Consider the following 17,868-nt stretch of genomic DNA (forward strand, 5'->3'; position numbering starts at 1 on the left):
TCGTCCAGTAGGTGGCGATTTTGTTTGTTCTTAGTGCCTTTTTTTTTCTCAAACAATGTATTTGGTAAATTCTGTATTTACTATATAGTTACTTTTTGATTCTATTGAATATGGAGTTGGGAGGCAAACAGTTTTGTTTTGCAGTATATATATATATATATATATATATATATATATATATATATATATATATATATATATATATATATATATATATATACATATATATATACATATATATATACATATATATATACATATATATATATATATGTATACGATTTTTTTTTTTTGAAATCATTGCACCTGGCAATTCAAACTCCACTGTTCTTTGGAACAAGAGGGAAGAAAGAGATGACTCTACACAACTCTGAGGGCTAAGGTGTCAGGCATTGCATCAGAAAGCTTTGTTCTGCTCTCCCACCGCAGCAGCAACATCAGTCCACGTACATGGGGGAGACGGGGGAGGCGGGGATCTGATCCAGGATGCGGCACACGTAACTGGCGACGTCCACAAAGCGCTCCTCGTACATCAGAATGAAGGGATCTCTCTGAGGGAAGGACACAGGGAGCCTCAGGTAAAAGTCTGGCCAACTTCAAGTCGCACATTCATCACAGCAAGGCTAGAATGAGTCTCCATCATTGATGCTTTCAAGGTCCAGTGTGTAATACTTGGCTTGATTTATGATTTTTATATTGGTAAACACCTAATATGCTGCTATTCAATGCATTAGCGAAAGCGTATAATCGTAGTGCAATAAAAGAAATTTGTTTTTCCTACCCTATATAAGAATATACATATAACATAGGTCTTGCTCCCAATTAGCTGCCATTTTGCACCGCCGTAGTACTAAGGAAGCCTGGTGTGGACAATCCAGCCCGCCTAACAGTGCGTTTCATAATTAGGGTGAACAATCATGTCTTCAAATAAGAGATATTCAGTTTTGGTTGCACAGGCCAAGCTGGGGGGGGGGGGGTTGAAAGACACTGCAATCTGAAATGTGACCACTTGATGTCGCCGTTTCTTCTTGAAAATCTCCAAATATTTCACACTTAACCTTTAAACCCACAGCGACGAGTTGGATTGATGTGTTGTTTTTTTTCTCTTAAGTAGTTTTGTCCCATTTTCTACGGAGACTCTTGTGAGTTTAACACAATTGACTCAAAATTAAAGCCAATAAAAACCAAACATGCTCTTGCATGGAATGCACCATCATTTCATACAAATAATTCAACCAAATAAACTTACCAGGAGCTCCCTGTACTTTGGCCTTTTTGATTCGTCCTTTGTAAGGCTGGACACAAAACAAAAAGGGACACGACAATGGTTCCATTAGCCAAGGAAAAAAAAAAAAAAAAAAAAAAACTCACCTGGATTCAGTTACAATTTCTTCCGGTACAGCCAACAGGTGCAGCCACTGCGCGTACAGGACAGGAATGCCGCTTACCATAAGTTAACAAAGTTGATGAACATGGGCGAGAACTGCCTGTCCTCGGAGTTGCTGAGCTGCGGAGGTTCGCCTTTCACCACTTGCGTCAGCTGATCGAAAACGCTGTTCCACTTGGGGTAGGGAAACTTCCCCGTGGCCAGCTCGTACTGGAAACGAGCACAGCAGAAGAGGAGTTATCAATCTTTTTCTTCCGCCGCCGTCGCTAAGAGCGGAGGCGGTGGAAATGAGCACTTTGTAGCGCCGGCACTTGAAGAGGATCTCACCAGGGTGATTCCCAAGCTCCACACATCCGAGCGCACGTCATAGCCTTGTCTGGAAGCACTGGGGTCTATCCTCTCAGGCTGGAACACACAAGAGTATTTACTCAGGTTAGCAGGAGTCCAGTTGTGGAGCGGCCAGGAACGTCGAGTGCCTCTATTGACCTCCCCTGCGAGTCACATCTATGGCTCTGCCTTAGAATCCAAGATATTCTAGGATATTTGCTTGTTTACTGTGAAGAGTGACTGATTGAATATGAGGAAAATAGATTTTGTTGATGAAAATAATTGCAGTTGCGCATCTCAAGATCCACGGGGGCCAGAATTTGAACAATACACCGGTGTCACAAGCAGATCTCCAAAGTCCCCCATGCATTCACTTTATTACATTGAAATGATGAAGGTTCCCTGCGTTCCATCTCTGGTTTTCATATTACTGGCGTTATTCATTTGACTTGCTCCTGACAATATCATGAGTTACCTGAATCTTACAAGCCTGCTAATTCTTCCCAGAACCAGGTTCATAACAAAGGCAAACTGGCCTATTTCCAGTGAGAGCCCTGCAGTTCAGGATCTCTATTGTTTAAAGGGAGTGGGCAACATTTCCACGCAAAATTCTCCATCTCCTTTAAAAATCACATCTCAAAACTGACTTTCACATCAAGGCATTGTTATTGTTGTACAAAGCTTTGATTCTAATCAATGTTGAGTCGCAGTTCCACTTTTATTGATACATTTCAGTCTTATATCTATTTTATCTTCCATCTATCCATTTTCAACATATGCAAAGCAACTGCATCACACACTTTAGCAGTGTAATGGTTATCTGCAGTTATGTTAACACACTTGGAATAAAAATAAAGTGAAGACGGATCGAACAAATTCCAGGAGCTGGAAACTTTCTTACTTTTTTTTTTTTTTTCAAATCAAATCCACCCTCATTTACCTTCACACAGCTACAGCAATGTTGTGATGTGGTTATATGATGTACAGAGGATAAAGTCAGCTAATCAAAATGAAAATTCATTGGCAAATATGTCATATTTTGGTAACAGAAGGCACGTTTCAGGTAACTGTACAAGACTGAACCTGGCTCATTCTCTCTATAAAATATTAAAGGTCGAGCGGCATTACGACCGTTTCTACGTCTTCGCGGTGGCTCTGCTCGGCAACTGCCGTGATGCATTTGTTTGTGAATGGGTCGGAAGAACGCAACACTTTTTCTGTGACATTTCCAAGTGGTTATTATTTGGGTCCGGTTTAGACGAGAACAAAAAGGTCTCTCCCCTGTGTTTACACGAACAACCAAGTGCGCTGCAGTGTGCGTGCCATGCCGGCAGCCTGCACTGTAATGACATACCATGGGAGCAGAGCGGAACCTAACAAACACCGAGCGCCTGCGCACAAGACGGTCCGTGGCAAACAAGCCCGCACCTTAACTCTTCATGTGCCACGACACATGTACATTTTGAAGATAAGCCATCGCAGCACAGCTCGCAAAATTCACCATTGATTCCCGCAGTCCCCCAAAGAGCTCATTGGCAAAGTGAGGACTATTTCACCCCAGTGTTCACAGACTCAGAGCTGCTCAGAAGCTGGTGTTGTCCCAAGACTTCACTTCTGGCACCCGTTTTCAAACTTTCACAAATTCACGGCCAGCGCGTCATATAAAAGAAAGGCCACACTGCAAATAAAGTCACGTTTAACGCGACCACATCTCTTCATGCGTCCCGCACAGTGGCGGCTACAGCTGTTTCCAAGAGAGGAAGCTCATTTTTCGGCCTCAACGTACAAGTTGTCCATTAAATTGTATTCATTTCTATGTCTACTGTCTGTCATGATGTGCAGCTTGCGAGCTGTTGCCAATCCAGCCTATAGCATGAATGAGCAAACGAGCTAACAAGCAACTATATTATATTCAAACCATAATAAACACGAGTGTTCCAGCGAACTGTCAATCAAAAAGGGATTCTGACTATCCAATCATAACATGGAATCCCAGGTCCAGGTTCACGCCCTCCTCCACTGGCTGAGCCTGCGGAGGCAGGACGAAACGCAGTATTTACCCAAAGACTGTCCAGTTTGACTGCAGTGAAAAACAAAACACTCGTCAATTAAAAGTCCATTGAAGCTCGACTTCAATGGACTTCAATGGACAGAACGGAAACACGAGAGGAAAATCTCGCCGGAGATCAGTTACTGTTCTGAATGAACTCAGCTCAGAGTTGAACACATTCTTATGTATCTTAAACAATGGGATTTAAACACAGCAGCACATAATGTATATGAGCAAGTCAATTTCTTTTGACATTCTAGGTGAGGCTGAGCTTCCCTTGCAGTCTCAGGGCATGTTTCCACTAGCGCCCCTCAACTCAGCTCGGCTCGGCTTCCTGGTTTCGGAGCTGGTGGCCACAGTTCAGCAAAACAGTGGCTGGAGAATTTTTTTTAAAAAAATGCCGAGCGACTATCGAAGCATCAAGGACCACAACAGTCAGAGTGGAACAAACAGAAAAAATGTTGGAGGTTTGTTCAGCCTCATGGATGCGATAGACCACCGGCCCGGTGGGCAACGGGAGGGAGATGGGCTCAACTCGTCCGGTGGACGACGAGAGGAAAGTCGGCCACGGCAATGTTTGAAAACATGTATGAGGACTGCGAGTGCATTGTGACCTCAGGCGACTTTAGTTTTAAGGCTATTTGCCCCTGGTGCCGCATGCATTATTTCTGACTGCTTACCGCCATGTAAGGCCTGCATCCTGCATCCCTGGTCTTGGCTATGGAGTCCACCAGCTGGCCGCTGATGCCAAAGTCACACAACTTGATGTTGCCCCGTCGGTCCATTAGAATGTTGGAAGGTTTGATGTCTGCAATCAGAGACCAGATGATACCGAGTGACGGACTGAAGCTATAATATGGCCGATGATTCCCAACTCAGAAACGTACCTCTGTGAATTATTTTCAAGTTTTCTTTTAAGTGGTTCAGTGCTTTAACCGTCTGTTGGGGACACAATGGGAAAAAAGGTCACTTCTGATTCAAGAATCACAAAATCAAATTGAAAGAACAAAGCAAAGTACTCACCGCTAATGTTATTTTTCCTAATATCTCCTCTGGAATGACGTCATCTAATACACAGTACACATATTTGTAGAATTTGTCTAATGAGGTAGCCATGAGCTCCATGCAAATCCAGCAGTCACCCTGAAAGAGAGGCGGAAGTTTTTCCAGCTGTCCGCCATGATAACAACCACTGGGAGGCGGTGTGAAAACCCAGTTCTGTCTGACCTCTCTGAAGAGGGCGCCGTAGAACTGGACGATGTAGGGACAGTCGCTGCTCCTCATCACCACGTCCAGATCCATCAGCAGCTGCTTCTGCTCCTTCTCGTCCACGGTGGAGCGAATCCTCTGAAGCAACCAGGGGCACGAACGTAGATCAGAGATCAAGGCAATATTTTAGTGACAAAGAGCCCACACGAAGCATTTGAGACAGGGAGGGAAAAAGGTAGGAAGGTGATTGGCAGAATCTTCCATGATCACATTCAAGTAGACTCATCACAATGGTTAGAGGCCTCTTACCCATGCAAAGGGTGAGCTGCACGTCACTGTCCGGTGTTTTAAAGGTCCCGTGTGTAAATTTTGGCGTGATATATGATTCTTAGACTGGTAAAAGCTTAATATACTGACCATAAATACACTAACGAAAGTGTATACTCACAGTACAATAAAAGTAATTTGGGTTTCCTACCCTGAGAACGGTTGTCAAACATATAGGAATATACATAGAGCAAGGGTCTGGCTCCCAGTTAGCTGCCATCGCATTCATTAAGGAAGCCTGCCTGGCGGTGCCCTCAATACGAAACACACTGGCAGGCCTTAAAAAAAAATTAAATTAAATTATCCCAGAAACCACAATTTTTTTCACAATGGTGACTGACGGGTTGGGATGAGTTGAACTTTCTCAATTCATCGGGTTTTTCTGCCTTCCACATTGAATCGGCTGGCAAGTGCTCGTATCCTCAGATGAACTGAGAATTCAAATTAAGATCCCAAGGTTGAGGTCGCATGTTTTCCTTCGTCACTCGTCATGAGAAACTACGATCAGGCCATTGGTGTGTGTGTGTGTGTGTGTGTGTGTGTGTGTGTGTGTGTGTGTGTGTGTGTGTGTGTGTGTGTGTGTGTGTGTTGGTAAGGGTGGTGTGGTCTCTATCAGCAGGTCACCTTCACAGCCATGATCTGGCCAGTGGGCTTGTGGACCATGTTGTTGACGGAGCCATACGCTCCGCGGCCGATCTCCCCGAGGTCTCTCAGATCTTCTGCGGTGAAGTCGCAGTGCTGCTCCGGGGAGATCTTTAGCTTCCCCGATGACTCGATGCTGTGTGTCCGCAGACGCTCTCTGACGTGGAAGAGAAAGTAGGTTCAAATGAATCAATAAATGAAAAACAAGGAGCGAGTGAATGAGAGGTCAAAGCGAGTGGAAGGAAGTTGAGCAAAAGGAACGTGAAATATTGATGAATGTATGCGTGTTAAATTTTTTATCAGCAGTTTCCTCATCTGAAACATTAACAGCAGCAATGTAGCAGCGTCATAATGTAAAGGAAACTTTACAGTTGGCTTGTATCAGCGGTTCTCAACTGCTGGAGTCTCAGGACCCACATTTTTTCCTTATCACGAAAACCCAGATTTATTCCACAGCACTCAAATTTATTCCTCAAAAATAAAAGCACTAACTCACTTTCTATTATGTATTGCAAATAAATGATTGAAATTATTCAATTGTATGTCCTGCAAAATAAATGACCAACATTTCCTCTATAAATACATATATTTAAAAAAAAAAAAAAGAGGGGGTGGGTGAGTGGGGGTGGGGGACGCTGCCCACAAAGTGGCGACCCAATCAAAACAGCTTCGCGGCCCACCAGTTGAGGAACGCTGGCTTATACGATACCTCCTGGATGGCTGCATAATCTTCAGAAGAAGAACGGTAGCTGTAAATTGGGCCAGATTTGCATGTGGACACTATTCACATAGTGAACAAAGACAAAGCTACTTAGACACAACAACCTACAATTACAACTGATATTATTTTTAAGTGGCGCTTGAGCTTTGTTTGCGCTCAGTGCCACAAACACATTGCTGAGCTTGATAATGAGGCTGCCAGCATTGCTGCTGAGCTACATTTCAAAGAACACTTGTTTTTTGCTTCTTATAACAAGTACGCACACGCACAAAGTAAAGCACCGGCATTTTAGTCGGCATTTAATGACAGTACATGGATCGAACAGGTTGTGACATGCCAAGACATTCAGAGATGTTCAAAAGCAGGATACACACAAAGATAAGCGTGCACTTTTTGCCTCGGCTTTCCCACTTTCTGACCAAGGATGGCAGACGCCAGATGATGTTAAATCTCATAAGAATATCCCATAAAATGAGTCTGAGGCCTGTTAGTAGTCCATTTGTCTCGATACTCAGCTCGGAAAAGGGCCATGGCCGACGAATTGTGAATATTAAACTTCAAAAACGTGTGTGGGGAAAGCCAAAAACAGGTCATGTCTCTGAATTGTGCTGTGGAACAGAATGTAGCCAAATCAAGGAAGCAGGTGTAAATAGAAAAAACAAGCATGGCCACCACACAAAGTGTGATAAAAACTGTTCAATGGCTGATTTTTTTTTTTTTTTTTTCATCTTTGTGTGTTAAAAAGATCTTTTAAGATTTCTAAAATCTTTGTGTGCACTCCGCTTAAGAGGACTGCCATCATACAAAGGCTGCTACTGTTGTCATCAAGTGTGGACCAAACTGCTTTGGCGCACATTAAGGCCATATACTTATTTAATCTGCTGCTGCTGATGGTCAGAGTAGGTCATTTTGAATGGTGAAACCAACTACACTCCAAACCGTTTCAGCGTAAATGAACATTTCATAATTTGAGTGCCGCACAAAAAAGAAGAAGGAACAAAGCAACAATAACAAGACAGGATGGAAGACTCACATGTGAGGATTCTGGAAAGAAGGAGGTGTCGGATTAAGCGGCAGCCTAGAGGTTGGTTTCACTGTAGGATTGGCGAAATTCAGCTTCAGAGCTTTACGTTTACCTGAGGACACAAAGAGATAAACAGATCCAGATCCCCCCGACGACATGCACGCCACGCTGGGCTTCACCAGCCGGTGCAAACAGAAGATGCACAGACTGTGTGATTTAACACTCGTCGTACTTTTGACAAACTTGAGATGAGCCTCCTTACATGTATGGAATAAGCCGTGTAGAGAAAGACATGCCCACATTTTGACCCAAGCAGAGTATGACATCATCATAATGTCGATTTAGAAATTTGGCTGAGCAGTTGGAATAGAAGAAAAGCAGTAGCGGCATCAATGAGACCGAAAAGCTCCTCTCAAGATTGGAGAAAGCACAGAATGCATTCTGAACACAAGCAAAGTGGGCACATGTACAAGAGTTCCCAATATTCAGGTCGTGCACCAGCTACTTTAGCTGTATTGAACACCATGCTATTGAACAATATGCTTTCATGGCAATACAATAAAGCCAAATGGAGCCTGGATGCTGGACACTAATATTAAGAATACCTGTTCAAAATATTTTGTGAAGAAACTGAAGAGTGAAGACTATGCAATTCACATCTGGACAGTTCCAGAGACCCAACGCTTAAACAGCATTTGACTCCAATTGAAAAATGAAGCAAGACAGAGCTGTCTTTATCAGTGTGCAGGTTATATTCTATGTGTCAAAGTAAATGAAGGCCTATTACGCGAAGCTAGGTGCTTTGTTTAAGTGTTGGGTCATCTTTACCATGCCCTGATGAACCAATAAGTCCCAGTGCAAATGAACCTTATTTGGCCATAACTGAATTGGAGACAATAGCAGGGAACAGTGGACAGACTTCCCAACTACCAGAGGACCACACAGGCTGTTTCAGTAGTGTCCAGTGGCTTCCTTTCACCAAGTCCATCCAATCCAATGGAAGAAAACAAAGATGCACCGGGGACCACAGCAAGAGCTCCGAACAAGCTGTTGGCCAGTGGTCGATGGCTCATCAAAAGTTAGCAGGGAAAAGAGCCCACTCGACACTACTGAGGTAGAATCCACGAAGATTAGAGGTCAGTGTGCTTTGAGTGCAAGTCTATTGCTTACTTTGGCAAACTCCAGACAGGCTTATCTGTAACCCTGAAGTGAAGGAAAAACACATTTTACTACATTTTCTCGAAGCCCATTTAGTTGCGAGGGAGTTCGAGAATCAAGAGCGCTGTCACAGCATGAGGCTAATGCTGGAGGTAGAGGAGTGGGAAGGTTATCTCACATGTGCTTGAGGAGTTCCAGTTTAGTGCACAACCATGCAGCTGTATGTGAAATGTAACACAGGTTGATATCATTCAGGTCTAGTGTTGTTTAGTTAGCAATAGCCAAATTTCAGTCATTAAAAATGCTTATGGTTTTCCTTCTGCTGCTTTATGCTAACAACAACACTGTGCGGTGAAAAAGTAGCTAATGTTCTGTCACGCCAAGTCCTTGCTGCAAACGCCAATTAATCACTGACCTTTTGTATGCCACCGTTGTGGATTTGGAAACTATTTACTCGGTATTCAGCCATGTTCCACCTGTCAACACCACTTCAATCAGCGTTTCATAGGTTTTCAGACTGATTTGTTTTATGTTGTTATGTTCAATCTGTACGAACAATAACTATTGGGGCAGACTGAAATGATATGTTTCAGCTAAAAACTGTCAAATCAAATAATAAAAGCAACATTTATAATTGTTGACTTAACAATTATAAATGTTTGGGTTCCTTATGAAAACTGAAAGAGGTGCTCAACATAAAGTTATTTGAACTTTGCACCCACTGAGCACAAAATTACTGAATTTCAGTCACTTTTGGGACAACATACAAACAAAATGGGAATCCATAATAATGTGTGAGGCCACTTAGCAAAGCTTTGAATGCAACAGTCTGAAAACCACTCACCTACATTAACCTATAGTTACTGCATGATCCCGTAGGGCAGTCAAGATTAATCTCAATTCTCTATTTGAAACATTTTTGTTTTGTTTGTTAACAAAAAGTGCCATGTTCTGTCTGCGAATCACGAGTGGCAGATTGTTTTCACACTGTCATAACTTGCAAGGTCTTGTAAGAAGTGGTGGTCAAAGGAAGTGGGACCTACTGGTGGAACAAAACTGAAAACGTCTTGACCTCTGCCAGGCACCAGCAAAGCAGGCGCTCCATACTGGGCATTGAGAGTTTTGATGCCACATTAGTGTTCTGGGGTAATAGAAACTCCTGATGGAGTGGATTGATGCAGTGTCTCGTCGAATGGAGGTCTGTCTACTGTGTCTACACAAAATATATATGCAGTATGGAAAGTAAATGAGAACATGCAGAAAACATTGGGTGGATAAAATGTAGGGTTTTTATGTAGAATATTAATGAAGGTATGGCACAAACAGAAATCAAACAGATCAACAAAGAGATGTAAATAGGGATCGTGTGTGGGAAATACATTGGAATCATGTAAAAAAAAAAAAAAAAAAAAAAAAAAGAATAAATATATACAATTGATGCTCTCCCACCCACCCCCCATAGAAGACTGAGACCTAGCAAAAATAACACGGGTACCTGTTTCATTTTGACATCTCCAGCAGGTGTTGGTTTCTGTAAGGTTTAAATAAAACATTTGATACTAGACATCTGCCACAGGGAAAGGAAATGCAACTCAAAAACCTGCTGCTCACTGTATATCATCTGACTGCACTGCACTGCACTGCACAGCTGTCCATTCAGGTTAGGACTGTGTGGAAATGCCTTCGATTTCCAGCTAACAGCTAACCCCTCAAACATCCCAAAGTGAAAACGCGGACCTTTGTTGAAAAAAGAAAAGAAAAGAAAAGAAAAGCTCTGCGACATTTTCCAAGTTATATAGACTTCATATTTGAAAACGAAGTGAAGGTGCGACACATTTTCATGAGTGACTGAGAGTTTTGTTTCTGAATAAGCTAGCAGTTCATGCCTCTGACCTGCTACGTAGCTAGCAGTGCTTTGCAAGCATTTCGGGGGAAACCAGCCCAATACATCACGCAAAGAACGTTTCAGGCAATAAGCATTGCCGTTAGAACTTACATTTTTTCAAAAAGTATATCAACGTCCGATAATGGGTTTAGAGTAAAGATTTTGTGGATGCCAGGTTGTGTCTCCATCAGTTTTTACGCTAAAGCAGTGCTGTTTATTAACACATGTATTTAAGGCAAGTTTTTGGTCACGGTTGTCTTGTTTGCGGCTTTATTTGATACCATCACGTTAAATTATACAAATGAAATCCCGTCACAAGTCAACGAAGCAAGATCTCCCTAGTGATCGCAGTCGAACTGTCCGGTTAATGAAACGTTTTAAATAACATGTATACATGTATGAAAAATGTCCATTACACTATTTCTGAACGATGTCCCCTTTTTCCTCAGACTGGTTATTTCAAACATTGGCCTGGCAGGAGAGAAACACTTGAGTGTAGGCCTTGGGGATATTTGTAGCAACCTGGTGCTAATAATGTCGCGCATAAAGTTATCGAACGCATCTTTACTGAACTGTCTGGAGAATTAGAGTTTTATTTTGGTTTCAGACGAAAGGAAGAAAACAATTCAATATGCCACGACTGATGCGTGTCAGCTGCGAAACAGATGCGACTTCATCGCTGCTAACTTTGGTAGCCGTGCAGTTTGAAGGGACGATCTCAAGCTAGACGGATTACTCCAGGGAAATTGCGGAAACTACGTAATTTACCCTTCAAAATAAAAGCACACAGATGATTAACCGCCATTATAAAATTAGCTTAAGCAGGCCATACTTCGTCAAGAGTTCGATGTTCCTGTTCATCTGTACATGTTGTATACATATTTAGTGAAGCGCATTGTTTGGCTTTTCTACGCGAAATGTTCAATTGGTTGCGTCATATTGCAAAAGCACCTTACACTAGAGAGTTTAAAAAAATAAAAATATATATTGTTTTAAAAAAAAAATCAAGGGGACAATTATTCAATATAAAGGCGGATAAGACGCATCTCACTGGCATGTGGACTTCTTCCATCGTACGTTCTTACCGGAAAGAATTCGCAACTGTGTCTACCTTGACTACAGGTTTTCTGGTTCTGGGAAGCTACGCGCTACCTTTTCCTACTAAGCCCTGTGTCCTCAAATCAGGCGGAAAACAGGCGGAAAAGTGGCTACGGTCGCCTACCTTGCATGCTGCTGCTTTGAGTCTGCTGGTGAAAATGGTGCGACGTGGATCCTCCGATGCTGCTGCTACTGCTCTTGCTGGAGCTCGTAGAGTTGCTGTCAGGACTGGGAGTCGCCATTGTTGTGTTGGGAATCAGGCGGCGGCGGCGGCAGTAGCAGCAGCAGCACTCCGGCTGCAGTGCAGAGAGAGTGAAACTTCGCCCTCTCGGCGTGCAGACGGGACACTGCGCCGTCCAAAGGCAGCGGCCAGGTCCCTCGGCATCCACCGACTGAACGAGGAAAAGAAATCATTTAATAAATGATTTAAAAGAAAATCACGGCCATGCTGCGAAAGCCTGCTCATTTCCAACATGCGAAACACCGTGCTATGCATGGTTAAGATCATATTTATTCCTATATTGAACTCCTTTTTTTTTTTTTTAACGTTTTATGGTGTTGTTGAATATTAGTCATTCAATTTTAAAGAAATTAAATAATAAACCATCAACTTGTCCACCGTAACCTTGCTGGTTATTTTGAGCTAAAAGATTTATATTGTGGGTTGCGAAGTTTCTCTATGTTAATGTGTCATGTCAACATTTTGAATTTGCCGTTATTTATTTATTTGAAAAAATAAACCATTCAAAGTCGTTAATTTGAAAGTGTCTCTTTCTCAGAGTAGAACATATTTTCAAAGGTGGAGCCTACACAGGTGATGGATAACCACCATTCAACTAGGAAACCGTGGCATTAAAGTGGACGAATTCAATGGTCATTTCCTTACCGCCAACACGTAATTGAAACAAAAGCTCCAATAACAGTGACGAGTGTGTATATATGACAACAAAAATGCCAATATTCCAAATAACTTGTCATTTTTTGTTTAGGCATCATCTCAGAAATTGTAATGTCAAAATGTACACAGCATGATGAAATGAACCAGAACATTTAGTAGCTGGTTCATGGATCAGTCACTGCTATTGTACTTGATTTTTCTGGTAAATCTCACCCTGTTATGCAATGAGGAAGGAAACAGAGCTGGAGGCGTGCGTTGAAATGTTTGTGCTCCGTTGGATTGCCTGTTTCTATCTAGTATTATTTCTATCTAGTAAGTAGCCATGTAATCACAAAGATCAAGTCACAGGAGATTTTAATATCCTTCCCAAGATGTAAGACTGTATGACATCTGACATGAATCAAAAACACTGACATAAAACATTAGTTACAACTAAATTCCACTGTTCAGCAGCATAACATGATCAACATAACCACTTTTGTGCAAAAATTAACAGCGATTTGAAACAAATCGTGCTTTAAAAAAAAAAAAAGAAGTACAAGCAAATACATGATTGAATTATGAGGCGCTATCCTTGTTTGATGAAGCGCATTGATATATTTTTTTTAAGTGTTTAAGTGTTTTCAGCAGAGTCGTTTTTACCTAGACTTTTGAAATACTCATACCTGACTGTTTAGTGATAAAAGTCGCTTCCTACGCCAGTGGGCGAATAACATTCAATACAGTACAATAGATGCGGGTATTTCATCAGTTTGCAGGATGCGCGGAGGATCCTGCACAGTGGTAAATTTTTGGTACAGTGACGTGAAAAACTGTTGTCCCTTTGTTTCTTCTCTGCAACTCTCCCTTTTGTCTGTGCAGAAAAAGGGGAACCTCTCTGTTGTCTGACATATTGCACTGCTGTCTTTCTACAGTATCCCACAAAGGAACAAACAAACAGGAAAAACAATAAGGAGGTATTCAGTTTTCATGCAATGTGCAACAAAATCCTTATTCGACATTTCAAAAATATGCCTTAAACTCCACCGTATTCTAAAAATAATTTGGTAACACTAGGTCACTCTGCCGTACGATCTGGATCGCTTTGGCGACGTGGAAACAGAAGCACTCGGTCTGGAATCCTCCCGTTCCCTTTCAGCACCATCCTGTCGTCGTACACGGCCACCGTACCAAAGGCGTTGCTGTCGGGCGGCGTTTCAATCACGCCCTCTAGCGTCACATGGTGAACACCGGTCTCCTGATCCAGGTGGTAACCTCCTTCGTGGTCATGTCCAGACATGTAACACACCACGCTGCTGTGTGAACGGATTATGGTCAGGAGCTGGTCAAAATTCCAAACCAGGCAGTTAGGATCTGTGCTGTCTGGGTGAACTGGGAGGTGACCTGGGCAATAATGGGGGGGGGGGGGGGGGGGGGGGGGAGTATGTGAACATAAGAAAATGTATGTAAATAAAAATGATTATCCAAAAACCTTTGCCTCTCTAACCAAATATAGGAAATATAAAGCTCTGTGAGATAACAACGTTTTATACTTCTGAAAGATCTGCCAATCTCATGAGTCCCCCTTATTACAAAATCTACAAACTTTGTCTTTTATATTTTGTCAACTTTATAACATCCATTTACTTATTTACTTTCTAGTAGTGCTTCAGGGTGGCAGGGAGGCCAGAGAACCATCCCTGCTGTCTTCGGGCAAAGGCAGAGTTACATCATATTAGCTTAGGGATACACAGGAGGAACATTTGCCACATGCAGATGCTCTGCAGGTACTGGGGCTTCCTCCAAAACTCCAAAGACACACACATTAGGCAACTACTGTAATGAACTGCAGATTTGTTCAGGGTGTTGACTGCCTTTGGCCGAAGGCAGTCAACACCTTACCCCTGGGTAAGCGCTGAGCGAAAATGGATGTTGAAACAGGGTGATTATATCAAGCAATTTTGACAGGTAAACATAGCAACCATTAACCATTTAGCTTTAGCCAATCTAAATCAGCTAAGCTTTGAACTCCCTCACCACTGGGTTAACATCACCCAAGAAAGTCGATTAAAGTCCCACCTACCCCGTATTTTTAGTCTCAGGTTGATGGTTGTGTTTATTTCCACAAAGCTAATCTTGATCCCTCTAAAAATAAGATTTTGAGCAAAGATTTAAGTTTAAAGAAAGGCGTTACCATCCTTAAGAGCACAGGGAGTAAAACAAACACAGAAATCACCCTATTGGCAACCAAAAAGTCAAACTGAAAGTTTAAAAACAGAAAGATTTCAATAACACAGAGACTTCTCTATTTCATCTATCGCTTTAAAACAGGAAATTGTAGTAAAACTGAGTGTAAATTAAAGGCAGCATCAAACTGAAAGCAAAAGTAATTGTGTAGCACTGTATTCATTTTTGACACCCACAGGCTTGGATTACTTACTGCTCTCTCAGGTTTGATCAGATTGAGACAGGAGTATGTGGCAAGAGCATGACTCTCTTTCTCTTAATGTCATCTCTAAAAGACTTAATCTTCCTATGTTTATGAACAAAACAAAACAAAAACAAAGAACAGGAACTGTTTAAGTTTTGTTCAAACTGTGCACTTTAGATGAGTTCCAGTGAACGAGGAGGGGGCTGCAGCTCCTGTGTCTTTCTGTGTGAGGAATGTTGCCGAGGTAGTTTTTGTTTGACAGGTTCACTGACGAGTTGAAATGGCTTCCTGCAAGTCTTGCAAATAATACATTTGTATGGGCATTATTACCAGTTGTTAAATTCCTGTTCATGTAGACTTATGATTGACACATCATAAGTCTACACATGTGGATGTGTAGTGTGCAGCTGGCCCAACCAGAATCTTGTTACACTATAGATAGACTACTGTATATTACCGTTGATTGAAATGTTTTTGTATCTGCAAGACGAGCATGGCTTTTTTTTCTCCATACTAATTAGTGAAAAATAGGGGACAGGAGTGTTCTCACTTTACTCTCACATTCATTTATGTTGTTAGAAATGCACTGAATATTGCCAGTGGTAAAACAAACACTACAGACACAACATAACTTTTCAGTGAACAGTGCGCTTTGTTCTAGTCTTCAAATATGTATTGTTGACAGGTTTTCAGGATAGACAGCAGAGGGCAGAGGTCGGAAACAAAGTGCTTTTTACTCACAGACAATTGTGACCCTTTCACCTCTGGCATCGGCCAAAGACAGAAGAGAATCCAGCCAGTCCAGCTGTTCTTTACTGAAGGCTCCATTAAACTTGACAAATCTCCGCTGCAAGCCCACACCTGTTGGCAACCACAGCACAAAATAAAACATTCAATGTTCAAACAAGAGTTCATGATGCTGGTGTGTGAAGTGTTGATGAAAAAGCCAAGATTGATTTTGCACAAGGTTGCTGGGTAGGTAGCCAAATCTTGGCAGTGCTGTAACCGGCTAACATGGCGCGCCATATCTTTAGTAGGGGTGCTACTCAGAGAGAAAACTAGGTTATGAAGTCCGTGCAACCAGGCTGGAACCAGGGAAGAAAATTGTCAGTTGTGATGTGAGCTAGGAGCCTCTTTGTGAATAACCAGGATGGATCAGAACCGAGGACATCGGACATCATGTTGCTAGATGTTTGGAAGATGAGGGGAAGAAATGGGTCGAAGGATGCTGACATTGCTGAGGGTTTTAATCGGAGGACTAAAGGGAAAACCAAAGAGGGGATGTGCGGATGTATTAAGAGTGGACACGGAGCTAGTCGGTGTGAGAGACTAGGATGCAGGTGTCTCTGAAGGAACACATGGTGGTCAAACAACACAGCCGAAAGGAAAGCGGTGTGTGACTACTAGGCTACAATACCCGCTGGTTGGTTCAGGTCCTCGTTGTCATTGTGCTGTCTCAACAGAAGCATCGCCTCCTTGTACTGCTCGGAGGACTCCTCTCTGCCCAGCGCACTCAGGTCGTAGGCGTCCAGGACAATGAACGAGAAGCCGGGGTGCGGGCTGAAGTGGTAGGCGTAGATGTCGGTGCCGCTCTCGGACAGGCTGCGCTCGGCGTCCGGTCTGCTGTTGAGCGCGGAGCTCAGCAGCCGAGTCCTGCTGAAGTTGTAGAACTCGTGGTTCCCCCACACATGGTGCACCTCCGCGGGACTCGAGCTCAGCTCCCTCAGCACCACCTCCAGCGCCCGCTCGGAGGCTTCGTGGCGCCGGTTGAAGCCGTCTATGATGTCGCCCAGCTGCAGGACGAAGTCTGGTTTGACAGCCGCTTCGGCCCAACTCTTGAGCGCCTGTCTCAGGAGCAGGACGCTGGTCCGGTAGTAGCGCTTCCGTGTCCGTAGGAAGTTGTGTCCGTCGTCGATGTCGGCGTACTGGACGTCGGCGATCACGCCGAAGCTAAACAGCGGCGCTTGTCGAGGACAGTCGGACATTGTCGGCGAGGACCGAGGTCTCGAATGTGTGGTGGTCCGCCTGCGTCCACTGCGTTTGTTAATGTTTGGCCACGCAACGGCACCGGAGGTTACCGGCGATATTGGTTTCCCAGCCTGCAGCGCGGCTTTACGGAGCTATACGAAGGCAGGAAGTGGGGAAACTCAGTACATGTATCTGACTTTATCAGACAGGCATTCGGCTCAGATAATGGCACCTACCAGGAACAGAAAACGTGCTTCCAAAACCGACGTCAAATCAAAAACGACTGTGAAGTGAAGAGGTAGCATTGTTTTGATCGCTCTAAAAGGAGGCTCTGTTTACCTCACTGCCCCCTAGTGTTCACGATGGACCTTACACCATGGTAGGAAAACACCGTATCCGCCCGACAGTCCCGTATATCGATAGCGTGTCTGTCATACATCAGTGTTTGCAACTTTCTTTGAGCCACGGTATATTTTTACATTGAAGAAATCCCATGACACACCAACAAAACACGAAACAAAACACTTTTTTAGCCTAATAATGATAATATAGTCGCTTATTTTAATGTATAATTAATATGTAAATAATTTGCATACATATTTTATTTCTTTTTATTCTCTTTGCACTGTGCATGCTTGTTTCACTATGCAAAGTTCATCAATGTGGGATAAATCAAGGCATTCTTATTATTTGTTCTTGTTCGTTATATGTACACAAAGCTGCTATACCGTAAGGAAAATAGACTCACATTCCCTCAAATGCAA

The 17,868-nt window shown here is 42.9% G+C and overlaps 2 protein-coding genes across 5 annotated transcripts; both read right to left on the reverse strand.

Moving 5' to 3' along the window:
• Positions 1 to 236: 236 nt before the first annotated feature.
• map2k4b (mitogen-activated protein kinase kinase 4b) lies at positions 237 to 12,425 on the reverse strand. Of its 4 annotated transcripts, XM_076033716.1 has the most exons (13): positions 11,953 to 12,425; positions 10,341 to 10,376; positions 8,858 to 8,890; positions 7,697 to 7,799; positions 5,925 to 6,099; positions 4,992 to 5,111; positions 4,788 to 4,907; positions 4,652 to 4,703; positions 4,445 to 4,572; positions 1,715 to 1,792; positions 1,449 to 1,597; positions 1,250 to 1,295; positions 237 to 551 (listed from the first exon to the last, which is right to left on the reverse strand). In XM_076033716.1, the coding sequence occupies exons 1-13, from the start codon at positions 12,068 to 12,070 to the stop codon at positions 438 to 440; spliced, it is 1,272 nt and encodes a 423-aa protein (XP_075889831.1). In that variant the 5' UTR covers positions 12,071 to 12,425; the 3' UTR covers positions 237 to 437. The 4 variants fall into 4 exon arrangements, with proteins under 4 accessions (XP_075889831.1, XP_075889834.1, XP_075889832.1 ...); XM_076033719.1 differs by lacking the exon at positions 10,341 to 10,376 and having other exon boundaries at positions 11,953 to 12,377; XM_076033717.1 differs by lacking the exon at positions 8,858 to 8,890 and having other exon boundaries at positions 11,953 to 12,374.
• Positions 12,426 to 13,063: 638 nt separating this feature from the next.
• Positions 13,064 to 17,467, reverse strand: adprm (ADP-ribose/CDP-alcohol diphosphatase, manganese-dependent). The gene is made up of 4 exons (XM_076033721.1): positions 17,341 to 17,467; positions 16,554 to 17,256; positions 15,878 to 15,997; positions 13,064 to 14,109 (listed from the first exon to the last, which is right to left on the reverse strand). The coding sequence occupies exons 1-4, from the start codon at positions 17,407 to 17,409 to the stop codon at positions 13,784 to 13,786; spliced, it is 1,218 nt and encodes a 405-aa protein (XP_075889836.1). The 5' UTR covers positions 17,410 to 17,467; the 3' UTR covers positions 13,064 to 13,783.
• Between the last annotated feature and the right edge of the window lie 401 nt (positions 17,468 to 17,868).

This window comes from Nelusetta ayraudi, unplaced genomic scaffold (assembly GCF_046127955.1).
Source record: "Nelusetta ayraudi isolate G7.1 ecotype Tasmania unplaced genomic scaffold, CSIRO-AGI_Nayr_v1 ptg000042l, whole genome shotgun sequence".
Taxonomy (NCBI): domain Eukaryota; kingdom Metazoa; phylum Chordata; class Actinopteri; order Tetraodontiformes; family Monacanthidae; genus Nelusetta; species Nelusetta ayraudi.

What these genes read in the sequence shown, in the direction of transcription:
- map2k4b (XM_076033716.1), bottom strand. Translation starts at nt 12,070, where the DNA reads ATGGCGACTCCCAGTCCTGACAGCAACTCTACGAGCTCCAGCAAGAGC. An exon ending in TCTTTCCAGAATCCTCACAT is followed by an intron (nt 6,100 to 7,696) that starts GTGAGTCTTCCA and finishes CTTCCACGTCAG; the next exon opens with AGAGCGTCTGCGGACACACA. An exon ending in ATCAACTTTGTTAACTTATG is followed by an intron (nt 1,296 to 1,448) that starts GTAAGCGGCATT and finishes TTTTGTGTCCAG; the next exon opens with CCTTACAAAGGACGAATCAA.
- adprm (XM_076033721.1), bottom strand. Translation starts at nt 17,409, where the DNA reads ATGCTACCTCTTCACTTCACAGTCGTTTTTGATTTGACGTCGGTTTTG. An exon ending in AAGCACGTTTTCTGTTCCTG is followed by an intron (nt 17,257 to 17,340) that starts GTAGGTGCCATT and finishes GCCTTCGTATAG; the next exon opens with CTCCGTAAAGCCGCGCTGCA. An exon ending in TGAAAGGGTCACAATTGTCT is followed by an intron (nt 14,110 to 15,877) that starts GTGAGTAAAAAG and finishes ATTATTGCCCAG; the next exon opens with GTCACCTCCCAGTTCACCCA.